The sequence below is a fragment of the Drosophila obscura genome, unplaced genomic scaffold, assembly GCF_018151105.1.
Source record: "Drosophila obscura isolate BZ-5 IFL unplaced genomic scaffold, ASM1815110v1 contig_186, whole genome shotgun sequence".
Taxonomy (NCBI): domain Eukaryota; kingdom Metazoa; phylum Arthropoda; class Insecta; order Diptera; family Drosophilidae; genus Drosophila; species Drosophila obscura.
In genome coordinates this window covers 2,302,228-2,316,163 of record NW_024542774.1, presented here as the reverse complement: position 1 = coordinate 2,316,163, position 13,936 = coordinate 2,302,228, and the positions used below count along the sequence as shown (strand labels likewise).

Genomic DNA, 13,936 nt, shown 5'->3' with positions numbered 1-13,936 from the left:
TTGTATGCATAAATTCACACACACACACACAAACACAGAGAGAGAGAGAGAGAGGGTCGCATAGGTCAGAGAGGGGAGCGCTGGTGCTGATGGTGGTGTTGGTTCTGGTTCTGTTGTGGGGGCGGTGGTGGTTCGATGAGGGGCATCGAGCTGGATAGGGGGTTAGGCTGGGCAGCACACAGAACAAAAGAATCCAATCATTCAGTATATGGCCGCACCATGTGCGCATCTGGTTCAGGGCAGAAGCTGGAACTGCGACTGTGACTGCGACTGGAACTGGGGCTGTGCAATGGAGATGGAGAGAGTGAGAGATGCGATGCAGGAGGGGGCCATGTGTCTGGAGTGGAGACACAGCCAATGACTGACGATGACGACATGGCTGGTGGGGTGCCCAAAGAGTTGTTCCGAATATGTAAATGGGTTTTCCATAGGGATTCTCTTGACAGGTACATATGTAGCTACTATCCCTATATTCAATTATCTGAACTGCTGCAGTAGCCCTCGCACTTATGTATGTAGATTTTTGTTGCCTGCTTTAGGCAATGTTGTCCACTCGCTCGTTCCGCACCCTCCCCCATGCCACCTCTTCTTCCCCACAGCAACTGCCGCACTCCCTCCCCCGCCCAACCATTATCCATAATGTCAGCGTCATTGTCATCGACGCGACTTTTGCGTCGTCAAGCTCCAACAGACAGAGAGGATGGGAGCAGAGCGGCAGGCGGGGGCTAAGAGGATGGGGTGGGTGCGAGTGCAAGGGCCCTGGAAAGGGGTTTTGCTTTGGTAGGGGTCGGGTCGCCGGCGTGCACTGTTAGTTATTATTCCCATTGCCATGCGAGAGGGAGGGAGAACAGAACGAACCTCTCTCTGCTCTGTGCTGCCCTCCTATCCATTACGCTTCCCTTTTGTCATTGAATTTGGTTTAGTTTGCTGTCGTTTATGCGTCGACATGTTCCGCGAACAGAACGGACAAAGAACGGACAAACACATACAAAGAACAGATGCACGGTGCAAATGGAGTCTTGAGCGTTAATCCAAGCCAAGGTCAAGTTTAGTGGCATGCGGTCACAAATTCATCGGTGGCGGGCTCACCTGTTGCCTCCTCTGCTGCCCCGTTCTGGGGCTGCTTGCGACGGGCATATGGCGTGCCGCAGTTGCGGCAGACTTCCGTCGGACTCGTTCCGGGGCTGAAAGTGACCAAAAGGTAAAGTGCCTCGCGCTCTCTTTGCCGCCAGGTGTTGGTTTACTCACCTGCTCAGGGCCAGTATGAGGGGGCCACGCTCCCGTTGCGCTTGGAGCATGCCAAGCAGCTGGGTATCGCTCAGCTGGACGTCCTGCAGGCGCAGCGAGGACTGCGAGGGGGGGAGGAGAGTAAAACCACATCAAGTAACGTAACATCACAAATCACTCAAGCACACTTTATTTATTACACATGGCATAACACTTAGACGAACAACTAGATGGATGGAACTTAGCCTAATTTGTCGTACACTCTTGGACACACGTTGGGCTGGACGCGGGCACGGCGTAGACTCCTTGCCGCGGCGCAGGGAGCAGAACTTCAGCATTGCGACTAGCGACTGGCTGAGATCATCCACAGCACTGAAATGAATTCAGTTTGGGCTCCAGCTTAGATTTGGCTAGCCCGCAGAGATCTCTGTTTTTAGGGGGCGTTCGGTGGTACAGATATGGGGCTGGAGATGGGGCAGGCGATAAGACTACGCCAGCTCGCAGATGCCGCGGCGGTCCATGAAGACCTCGAGGCAAGTGGTGTCGACGCGGTCGAAGAGCAGCGAGCCGAATCGGCGGGCAGTGTAGTCCACGATAAGCACCATCTTGCAGTTGATGCACTTGTCGCGATAGTGGAAGAGCAGCCCCACCGTGGGATGGACCACGTGGTCCACAAAGCCTGGAGCGGAGCGGTACACCTGATGGTTGCCCATCTCCACAATGGAGCGGGTGTTGACCACCAGTTTGCTGCGCACATAGGCGGGCATGATCTCCAGGGTGCGACGCACCTTGGACTGGGTGTACAGCAGCCGGTTGAGGACGTGGGCGGGCGCGTTGAAGGTGTCGTTGCTGTCCTTGCGGTAGAAGAACACATTGCGAAAGACGAAGCCGGCGGTGCGGCCCTCGTCGCACTGACGCAAGTAGTCCGCCAGAGAATTGTGCTTCAGGGGCATCAGCACCTCGTCCAGATCCACCACGGCGGCGTACCGATAATTATCCACGACATTGGCGCGATAGACGCAGTCATTGAACTGTGCCACGATGCCGGCGTAGTGGAGATCCTGCAGATGCGGTTGCACGTTCCACTCGAAGACGTCCGCCAGGCCCTGGCGCTGATAGTGGGCCAGCACACGTCGCACCTCGTCGCTGGCATCCACGAAGTAGAAGTAGAAATGGGCGGCCCCCTGCAGCCGGTACATCTCCACGAACTCCACCAGGCGCAGCACGTTCGAGTAGTTCTCCTGCAGCGGACCCACGCACACGGAAATGGCGGGTCGCGACTTGGCAAACAGGCTCGACATGTTGCGGGGATAACTATTGCAGGGAGAGGGTTGTCCTGTTAGACGAGACTTCACGGGGTGGTGGGGGGAGGGGCGGTATCTAATTATTCACTCACCTAATCTGTATGAAGCTGGGACTGAGGTGGCTCAACCGATTGGAGGCATAGCTGAGGGCCACCGCCTGTGGCAGGCGCATCGGATCGAGCCTCGAGGCGTGCAGCGGGCACATGATGCTCCAGGCAGCAAAGCTGTTGTTGTGCACATCGTGCATGGCACCCGCCTCCTCGGCCACGATCTCCTGGCTGCTGAAGTCGGCGAAGCGCACGATGCAGCTCACCTTGGAGTCCCTCAGGCGCACCGGCAGCGTGGCGAAGATGCGCAGCGAGCCGATGGTCATCTGGTCCTCATCCAGGCGCACCTCACCTATGATCTCTGTGCGGACATCGAAGTAGGCCGAATAGATCTCGTGCCTCAGCGAGGCGTTGCCGATCCTGCGCCAGCTGTTGGTGTAGTCCCAGTGCGGATTCGGCTTCTCCAGGATCAGCTGGCGCTGCAGGTGCTCCAGGTCGACACGCAGGCGCTCGTTCTGCAAGCAGAAGGAGAACAGAGAGAAGAAACTGGTCAGGCCACCGTTGCGGATGGATGGAATGGAGGGGCACCCCCACTCACAAGGCTCGTGCGCATGGAGATGTAGACCAGGATGAGCATGGCGCTGGCCACCAGGCCGGACAGCGTGAAGTACACGTACTGAAAGCGGTTCTCTTGTGCCGCCAGCATGTCGTGGCCTTGGCTGGAGCGTGTACGGGGCAGGTTGCAACACTTGTGGCGCTTGCAGGTGTCGCCGCGACTAGCCGCGTGCTATGCTGCTCTCCCCAGGAATCACCGCCAGCAACTAAAACTGTTTATTTGTTTCAACCGTCAGCACAGTGGGTGCCTTTGGCCGAGCAAGGCGTTGACAGCGACGCTAGCGCCAACGCTGACGCCAACGCAGACTTTGTTGGTCGCGGCTTGTGGAAACACAGAAACAGACAGTAATCGAAGAGCGCGTCTCCTGTTGCTTATTTGCTTAGCGCTTTGGCGGTTGATGGGCAGCCATCGATTAGCAGCGACCAGATACCGGGGGGGCGGCGTCCCTCCAGTGTCATCATCGGCTTGCCTGTCCTCGGCCACATTCGCGCTGCCACTGACCGCAGCACCGCAGTTCGTTTGGCGTCCAGTCCACTGTACGCAAATGATTACGACAACCGCAAACACACACACACACACACACGCACTGTATCGAATGGGGAATGGAAGAAGGGTGGGTGGTGGCTGGTGGCTGGCTCGGGTGCCTTTGCTCCAGGACGCGCATGCAACAAGTTAATCAACGCACGCCTCGCATCAAACTGGCGCCTCTGTCCTCCATGGACGCTGTCATCAGAGTCGCAGAGCAGAGCAAAGCAGCGCTGTAGCAGAGAGCAGCAGCTGAGGCACATCGACAGAGCGACAGAGTGGCGTGGCCTGCCCCAACTAGTGGGGTGCGTGTGGGAGTGGAGAGGAGAGCCTTGTAAGGGTACTCCATGCGCCATGACAGGGGGTAGGAGGGCGCGACTTAATAGATTGTGTGTGTGTGTGTGTGTGTCTCTCGATTGGATTGGATTGGATTCGAGTGTCCCTGGGAAACTCTGCCTCTCCTCTCTGTGTGAGTCAGCGCCGCCTTTCCCGTCTATTTTTAAGTAAATAAAAACGTCTTCCACATTTTTTATTATGGAAAATAAAAACATTTTAATTATACATACATACATATGTATATAATTTCACATGTATATATGTATGTACATATATACATACACATGTCTGCGTATGATTTCCACATTAAATACATTTGTCTTCCAAATTGAAAGGGGAATCGAAAGTTGGCCGGTCGCTGACCACTTGATGCTCGACAGATACTGCGCACAGTGGGGCAATGCAATAGAAAATACTCGTCTAGGTTGAACTGGCCACTTTCTTTCTTCTGTTTACTAAACCGTAATTTATTTGGATTTACTTTGGAATTTACTCTGCATAGAGGTTGCCTCAAACATTTCCCCTTCTGTCTAATAATTATAAATACATATATATGGCTGTAAATGTTTCTATTCTATTGTTCATATGTTAACACTCCTATCATTTTAGTCGAATTCAGATACTTTAAGCTATCGGAAATGATCGGCACAGGCAATTAGAATGGGTGAGTCAAGGAGATAATACAATCGACCCACTGTGCACGTTTGTGCCATCAATTTCCACGCCAAAACAACAAATTAGTCAAGATTTGCCTCTCAGTTCACTCTTCATATAGCGAAATATTAATTATTCAAAGCATTAAACACTCAAATGAGTCCCGTCCCGAGTTGTAATTGTGTTCGCCTACTAATTGAGTGCCCCTTGAATGCAGTTCACTCACTTCACTTAATTTGACTTACCTGCAAATGTCTGTAGCCAAAGATAAGGAATAGATAGACGAAGAACACAAGAAACGGGAAATGCGCTAGTCTGGGCCGCAGCCAGTGGGAAAATCGAGGCATTTTCCCTAGAGAAACGGCATGACTTTAACTGGCGGACAATCCGATGTGACTACTGAAGTGCGTGTGCATGCGAGTGCGCGGGTGCCCGACTCTGAGGGCATGGCATTATCAGCTCATTGAAAAAAAAAAGTGTTATCACACATTTGATAGGAATGGAGAGGTGTGTGGCCAGGTACTGAAAATAAAAACTGGTGCACAATCTGAAATATCTGACAGAGGGCACACCCAGAGCGAAACGGCAGGCAGTTACCCTGGAAATGTATCTAAGATGGTTTCACGTTGAGTGGCCCAGACTCAGGCTCTTACAAATCTTGATCAAGTGTGAAATGGGAATGGAAAATGGGACTTATTTTAATTAATACATTATTCAAGAAGTTCTTCAAGAATTCTTTAAACTTTAGCTCGAATTAAATGCTGCCAAATGAAATTTAAAACTCGGTACATTCCCAAATGTTACTATCTGAATGTTGGTAATATATTTAGAGACCAATCCGTATTTTAATTATTTATGTTGTGATCCGCCATGCAAAGACCAGCCAAGGAGTTGGATTGAGTTCGGGGAGATGGGCAGCTGCAGCTGAACGTTTTTTTTGGCGCATCCCTATCCCTGACCCGCATTCTGGCAGTAGCCAAATCATGTTCAATTGATGATCCCACAAGAGTCCTGAATGGAATTAAATGCAACCAGCATAACTGTTGGTGGGCCCACCAGTAGCTGGCAAACTGACGCAGAGCAGAAAACCAACCCCTACCGCTAAACCCCCCTCCACCGACCATAGCTAACTGTTTTGTTATCATTTCTTGGGCGAACCCTTGGGCGAACAACATTCTAAAGGAGCGAAAGAACCCCCTGAGCGTGAGAAACTGAACAAGATTGCCAGAGAAATAGCAAAATCTTGACTAATTACTATGCACTCAACTGGTAGCAGTAGATCAGTTCTTCAGTTGTGCTCAGTTCGGTTCGGTTCCCATAGGGCACAGACGCACAAAAACTGGGGGTGACCTAACCCTAAGCTGAACCCTCCACCACCAAGTGCCAGGAGCCAAGATTCGAGAATCGAGAAGCAGAGCGATACCAGCATAAAAATGAAATAAACATTTCCAATTCAATTCATTCATTTCTTGAAGCAAACCCTCGTATTGTCATTGTTATGGCCCAACGGCACGCACCCGGTTCCTGGCTCAGTTCCCAGTGCCCGACATTCCCCCTCTGCACAGCTCTGGTGGCACGCCTGCGTCATGCGAAAGTATTTTCAATTGTGAGTTTTTGGTGGTGGATTTTTCTGCAGCCTATAAATAGCCAGGCCCGATCTGCATTACGGCACAGTTCAGTTGGAAGTGCCGCCGAGTAAACACAGAGGATCGAAGCTCTCCACAAGCCAAGCCGCCACCGCCTTGTGCGGAGCGGTGGCCCAGCCAAGGCCAAGTGCTCGCTCAACTTGATTAACGTCAATTAATTACAGTGAAAGTCAACCGATAAAAGTGTTTTTAAAATTTTCCCAATTCAGCGCTAGAAAATGTAAGTACGAGGAGAGTGACAACGTTTGTTCCACAGCTCACAAAATCCTGTTTCAGCTTCCACAGGATCTTCAAAATAGTTCAAATCCCACATCCAGACTGACCGACAAACCCGGAAGCTTAGACCGATAAAGACATATTGCTCAAACTCAACAAGTTGTCAGTTGCAATGGCAATTTCAACAATTCAACAAAGCCTCTAGCAGCAAAAGCCTCGACATATTCACGATGCAGAACATTCAGAAAATGTGGGAATGTGTGCTGCTCCATTTAAGAAGTGAAGTGCACACAATCAAGCTGAATCACGGAATCAAAGAAGTTCGTGCAGCAAATAATAGCAACATTTTGAGAAAAATGTAAGCCATAACCACTCACGTTCTAGGATCAATTCCATTCTCAAAACCGGAATTAATTTCTTAAGTTCCTCAAACAAAGAAAACTCTTCCAAGCATTCAAAACAAGTTATTGTTCCCCCATCGGAAAATAATACTTCACCTAAACGATTGCTCAGTTTTTCATCAATCAGCAGCATCTCCGAATTTCGATAAATTAGCAATAGATCCGCAGGCCTTTCATTCATTGGATATCCATCCATAATACTATCCATACAGAAGTTATCCAAATACTCTTCCATAACTATGACTTAAGTTGACCATTTTCTGTTGATCATATTTTGTGCCTTTTTTATTTTGAATTTCTTTTAATTTTTGTTGATGTTTTCGTTATACATTTTTGAAAGCTATAAATTTGTTGGTCTAACAATACCCTCGATGACAGCTTTCACTTAAGATAGGAATTAGGAGACTGGCTATCAGGAAAGTTTCTTCGATGTGTATTGCCAATAGCAAAGCGTGTTTTTGTTGCATAAATATTTATTTAAGAACATTCAGATATCCCTAAGTTTCCCGAGCTGGTTTTACTTTTCATTTAGTTTCCTTTTTCCTCTTTTATTTTCGGTAAGTTTCGATTTCATGATTTTTTCAATTGTTTTCCGTTGAATATATAATTTATTTATTTATTTCTTTTATGAATTTTGAATCGTCATAAATTTTCTTTTGTTTTATTTTTATTAAGTTTTTCTTAAAGTTTAAAATTTTTGTTGTTGGAATAATGTTGGTTCCTCATCATTTTGGTTCCGGTAAGTTTTTTATTTTGATTTTTCTTATATTTAATTCCATTTAATTTAATTTAATTCATATTTTTGTTTTAAAATTCTTTTCAATATTATTGCTATTATTTAATAATTTTACATCTGGGTTTGTTTCATGATATATAATTTGACATGAGGTATTATTATTTTTTAAGCTTCTCAATTTTGTAATATTTTATTATTATTATTGGTTTTTGTTGTTCTATTATTTTTACTATTTATTTCTTAATTTGCATTTCTCCATTCTAATGTATATTATTTCTTTTATATATACATATTACGTTGTTTTTTTTTTAATTGTTTTATTTTATTGATTATTTGATTTTGTTTTCGTTAATTAAATTTATTAATTTATTAATATTTTTTTACACATTTGAAACACTATTTTTGTCATATTTGACATCCATTTTTGTCAAGCTGTAAGAAGCATTTTTTGTTACTTTTCTTGATTTATTATTCGTCATATTTTAAATAATTAAATATTTCTCATTACTTTTTTTTGTTGAATTTTTTCATTTTAACTTTTATTTAATTTTTGTATAATATTTGTTTATTTTATTTGAATTTTCATTAATTCTATTAATTTTATTATTTCGTTTATTTTCCACTTGATTACAAATTACAACTATATTTACTTCGTTATTATTTTCCTTATTTTGTTTTTTTTTTTTGGTCTGTTGATTGTTAAATTTTTTGGTATTATTTTTTTTATTGATATTTTATATTTATCCTTACTTTAAACTATTATATCTTAGAATAATTTGATTAGTAAAATATTTAGTTTAATTGATCTTTTTTTATATTTTCATATATTATATTATTATATTTATATATTTTTCAAATGGTTTTTCTAAGTTTTTTATTTTGTTTCATTTTGTTATTTGTTGTTACACATCTAATTTTGTTTTCGGTGATTTATCGTATTATTTTTTTTTTTTGGGTTTTTCTTGTGGTTTTTCATGTTTCGAATATTTCATTTCCGTCTATATTATTTTTGTGTTTGTTTGATTTTTTGATAATTTGCTCAGGGACTCTCAAGAAGAGAATATACAGTTTTTGAGCTAAAAGTATCCGTATGGGTCATAGTTAAGAATTTAAAACATAAACAATAAAGCAAACTGTACTTTAAACCTGAAAAATATGCAGTTTCATTCCCCCTCAATCCCAGGGAAACTCTGAATCCTTGAGGATCTTTGAAGATTGTTTATTTGAGCAAAGCGTGGTGCCACACATAAATAGTTTCTTTGGAGACTTACGAAGTACACATAAATACGAAAGGTAGGTTACACTTTGCGCTGCCATTCCCAACCGGAGCCACCAGGCCGCTCGCTGCGTGGCAGGATCGGTGTCGGTTCCGCCAACGGAGTTACTGCACTGCATTGTCCAGCGCCTTGCTGGGATTGCCCTCGGTGGCCGTCTGGGCCGCGGGTTTGGGCATTCCCTCACCATTAATTCCACCACCACCGCCGGCAGTATGCGCCGGGTTGCTTGGGCCATCCGAGGAGGCGTCTGCGGGATTGTCCGAGTCGCGTTCGAGCAGATAGCTGACGCCTAGAGGACGCGGTCGGCCACCATAGGAAGAGCTACAAGGGGCGACAAGAGAGCAAGCCTAACTTAATGCTTTGACCGATTCCTGGCTGCGACGAGTGCTGGGGGGCTGGAGCTGAGGACAGGAGTTGCAGGAGCCGGCGAGGGGCAGCACCCACTGCAACTTACCTCTGTGCATCGCGGTCCCGATCCCGTTCCCGTTCTCGATCCCGACTGCTCCCCCCGCTGCTCAGGCCATTGCTACCCGACGAGCCACTGTTGCCTCCTCCATTGCCCCCTACGCTGCTGCTGCTGCTGCTGCCGCCGGATTTGTCCTGGTCCCCCAGATAGGTCCAACTGCCCTGGCCATTGGGCTTGCCGCCAGCCACCTCCGATCCCACGACACTGGTGTGTCCCGCCACCGCGGGAGCTGTCGCTGCCTATGGCCGAGGAGGAGACCTTGGAGCCTCCGGCGTAGGGGCAATTTCCGGGCAAGCGGCCGCAGGGCGAGGCGAGCGATGGAGGGGGCCGACTGTAGGCGTAGCCGTTGCCATTATCATTGCCATAGTCGCGGGTGCGACTGTCATCCTCATCACTGGCAAAGTAATAGCCACGTCCCGAGTTGTCGAAGCCCGACTGGCCCCTGATCGGGTGATCGTCGTGTAATCGGGTGGGATGGATTGGCGTGATCGGATTTCGAGTCGGGTTGGAGGAGGCGGGTTGTGCAGTTTAGGCGGAAAGGTGGATTGGGTGCATTTGGGGGTGCAGTTTGGATTGGTTCCCGGGCGAGGATCATCCAGAGTTTCCACAGTGTTGTTGTTGTTGTTCGTGGTGTTGTGTGTTTGGTTGTTGTAGATGTTGTTGTTGTTGTTGGTGTTCATGTTGTAATGGTGTTGAGTTTGTTGTAGTTGTAGTTTTTTGTATGAAAGTAGAGATTAGAAATGGAAACATCTTTGACAACACGCACACAAAAAGGCAGAAGGAGAGATAGGGCAGGAGTGGAATACACATAGCAATAGGAGCATACATATATATATATACACAGATACAGATAGAAACAGTTTAGCGATACCTGTAGGTCTCATCCCAGGGACGATAGTTGCGAAAATCATACCTGGAGTAGTACCGATCATACGGGTCGTAGCGGTCATAGCTGGAACGCGAACGGTCGTAGTAGCGATCTGGGGAGAGAAGTACAAGAAGTACGAGTTGGAATGATTGATGCTGGATATCGTGGGCTGATCAAAAATAACCTCTGGAGGAGCTATCGCTGTAGCGTTCTGGATAGTAGCGATCCCGATTTTCGTAGCCGTAGCCGTAGCCGCTGTAGCCGCGCTCCCGCTCCCGATCCGGATAGGAGCCCGAGCTTGAACCATACCCAGAGCTTGAGCCATAGCCAGAGCTGCCGCCACGTCTGTAGTCGTCGTAGCCGCCGCCCCCCCGTCCCTCGTAGCGATCGTAGGTGCGCGGCATGTACCGATCGTCGTAGCGGCTGCGATCGTAGGTTCTGTCATAGTCCCGATCTCTGGTGCTGCTGCGGTCGTCGTAGCCCGAGTAATACCAGGCACTGGTGCGCTGATCATCGCCCGTTCGACTGGAGTATCCGCCGTAGTAGCGATCCCGATCCCGATCCTCGTAGCAGCGCACGCAGCGTGACTGGCGGCTCTTGCCCCGCAGCACCGAGTCCAGGACCCCCACGCCAGCCGTGGCCACCTGCTGATTCTGGCCATTCTGAGCGGGGCTGACACCTGACCGGGCCTCGGGTCCTGTCACAGCTGCACGGGCGCGGGCGCAGATGAGCAGCGCCAGCAGGCAGAGCATCTGAAACACATTGTGGTAGCGATCATTAGTTGATTGGTTTTAATTGCTCCTATTGCAATGGGCCTCCCACCCCCGTACCCGGAGGCAACCAGCCAATACATATTTCGCGGTTCAGCGGATAACTGGGCCAATGCGGAGCCCCCCAGCAGCAGCAGCCTCCGATCATAATTGACGAGAGTACAAAGGCCTGCGGGCCCAGCCACAGCCACAGCTCCATCTCTAGCTCCAGCCCCACCGCCCATTGCCATTCAAAATGGACGACAACACTGCGGGGGCAGTCGGCGTGAAATATGATCAGCACCCCTCGATTATGCAACGGATTTCAGATTTTGGCTTAGCCGAATTCCGCTCCAACTGATTCGCCGCAGCATGATCGCCCAAATAGCATTGACATCATTTCTGAGAGCCACTCATGGCTGCATGAATCAGATTCTGGACTGGACACAGACACAGACACAGATACAGACACAGCCTTAGTAGATTCGAATCGGAATCATAACGCTCGCCTGGCCAAATACCCAAATGGCCGAAACCCCAACTGGTATAATGGTAATGGTAAGCCCAAACTGGCCAACCAAGAGAGGTAATCATGAACAGTGTTTTGTTGGCCCGTCCCCGCCGCCACGCTTTGTTAGCCAAGCATCAGGAACAACTTCCGGTGGCTGTAGCTGCTTTTGGCTTTTGGGCTTTGGCTATGGCTATGGCCAATCTGACTTGTCACTGGCTCTGGCCAACTTCATTAGAATAATTATATTTCGAATGGAATCCAAAGTGTATATGAATATGGGAAATTGTTACACCGATCAGGGGTCGTTGCCATCCCAAAATGGAATGTGTTTTCGGGGTTGCAAATTACATAACATGATCGTCATGTTTTGGTTATTGCATAATCTGTATTCTATAGAACATTGCATAACCAATATTTTGGATTAGATATTAGATACAAGAGAAGGCTTTGTCTTCAAATGAACAGTGAATTTTCAGGAAAGAATTATAATGATGGGTAATGTAATGTCCCTTCTGCAATATAATATTATTCCTGGGTGGGACTTATCATGACTGGCGAAGTCATACTTTCTGCATAAGAAACTGGACTATGGACTGGGTATCTCAGCTCGATAAAACAGATTACTTTTGGATATATTTTGGCAACTAAGAAGATTGCAAATACTATTTAAAATCATGTTTGGACTCCATTAACGACACATTGTAAATTTAAAGCATTTTCGGTGCCTATTTGATCCCCATTTAAATAGGATTTCTAAAAGTTGCATTTAATCCGCAACAAAATATGCAAAGATTAATTAATGAAGAAAGTTTGATATATGATATATGAGATATTAAATTCGAGAGAAATATCCATAATAAAATGGCTGTCGAAAATACTTAGATGTAGTCAATTCTGATTTCTAAAGCTTCGCTTTCATGTCAATAATTGCCTTAACAAATAAATCCCCTGACATTCGCACTCACCAATCCAATAGCACGCATGTTGTCCGCACTTTAGTTTGTTCTCCGTTCCAACGACTTAATCAGAAATGTTGCACCAGGCACGTGTTGTGCCTCTGCAGATTGATGGGGCACACGGAATGAGGAACCCGAAAATATCCTTGCAACACTTTTTATTTTTAACCTTTCAAAACGAGTCAGAGTTTCTCGAACTGGCGTCGGACCGCGAATGATCTGGCTAGAGCGACCGCCGCCGTATTTATCTGAACTCCGCCCCGAGTACAAGCCCCAGCCCGAGATGGGTTCTGCTTCTGCCCAGCCGAGAGCACTGAACCGCGAGGCGAGGCGGTGCGATGCGATGCGCTGCTGATGGCTGTGGTTCGCTGGCATTCGCGGCAAAGGTGTTGGCACTTGGAATCTCCGCAGGGGCGTCGATTTGTCACTTCACCTGCCCAACACCTTGGCAGTGGGGTGTGTGTGTCCAGTCCCATCTGGCATTCTCTGGCCATTTCATGGTCAGTTTGGCTTTCGGAGAATGACAGGGAGGATGTGCCGAAAAAGCGCCTTAATTATTTGTCCAAAAAACCCGGGCTAATTATGCGTCTACTATTGCGTAATACTCACCCCCAGAGAACGAACACTCCTGTGAAATTATCGCAGATTATTTCGATCATCACGACTTCTAAGGCGTTGACTCAGAGACTTCCAGCTGGGATTTGCATTTCGGATTCCGAACAAGTTGAACAAACACACACAAAAAACACTCCTCGGCGCTTACATAACCCACGACCGTGACCGTGAAAAGGCTTTCCAGATGAAGACATCCAGTCCAGAGTAGAGAAATTTGGTCGGCAGATATGATGAATGGTGTATGCTCTGTGACTCTTATTTGATACGATAGAAAAGTAGTTTCAGTTTATCCTTTATGCATAAAGTAAAGTTTGATAAGATTCCCTCCCTCAGTTCAAACATTTTTTGATCGTTTTGGAAAAGATTTACAAATAATCTTTAATTAAAAAGTGACACATTTGGGAGGCCTCCTGAGGCCACAAATGCATTCATGATTATAAATAACTTTTAGTATCATTCAATCGTCCAATATAGTGAATAGATGGCCTGCAAACAGAGTCTTTGGATTGTTTTTGAGACATTGCAATCAATGATAGTACTTTGATAGTTTCTTAGTACATATGTAAAGGACAACTACGGATGACAATAATTGTACGGATACCATGTTTCCGGTGCCGGATATCGCAATTCCATCAAAATATACAAATTTAACTTTACGCTAGAGTGCCATAAAGATCCCCAGCTCCTACGCGAAGCCAGAGTAAAGAGGAGAAGAGGGCAGGTGCTAGATCACCTTCTTCCATATGCGTGCTCACTGAACCCCAAGTGGAGGTCGTTGGCTTCGAC

At 46.9% G+C, this 13,936-nt stretch overlaps 2 protein-coding genes across 3 annotated transcripts; both read right to left on the bottom strand.

Moving 5' to 3' along the window:
* Window positions 1–1,709: 1,709 nt before the first annotated feature.
* Window positions 1,710–5,151, bottom strand: LOC111079531. 2 transcript variants are annotated; one of them, XM_022374736.2, is made up of 3 exons: window positions 4,955–5,151; window positions 2,624–3,093; window positions 1,710–2,541 (listed from the first exon to the last, which is right to left on the bottom strand). In XM_022374736.2, exons 1-3 carry the CDS (start codon window positions 5,054–5,056, stop codon window positions 1,716–1,718), a joined length of 1,398 nt encoding a protein of 465 aa, XP_022230428.2. In that variant the 5' UTR covers window positions 5,057–5,151; the 3' UTR covers window positions 1,710–1,715. The 2 variants fall into 2 exon arrangements, with proteins under 2 accessions (XP_022230428.2, XP_022230426.2); XM_022374734.2 differs by lacking the exon at window positions 4,955–5,151 and adding an exon at window positions 3,177–3,836.
* Window positions 5,152–8,791: 3,640 nt separating this feature from the next.
* LOC111079539 (loricrin) lies at window positions 8,792–13,893 on the bottom strand. Its single transcript, XM_022374757.2, is given in 7 exon segments — window positions 8,792–9,306; window positions 9,440–9,672; window positions 9,674–9,893; window positions 10,365–10,431; window positions 10,504–11,071; window positions 12,545–13,045; window positions 13,145–13,893. Coding segments are annotated over 6 exon segments (1,323 nt in total). The 5' UTR covers window positions 12,563–13,045; window positions 13,145–13,893; the 3' UTR covers window positions 8,792–9,089.
* Window positions 13,894–13,936: the final 43 nt, after the last annotated feature.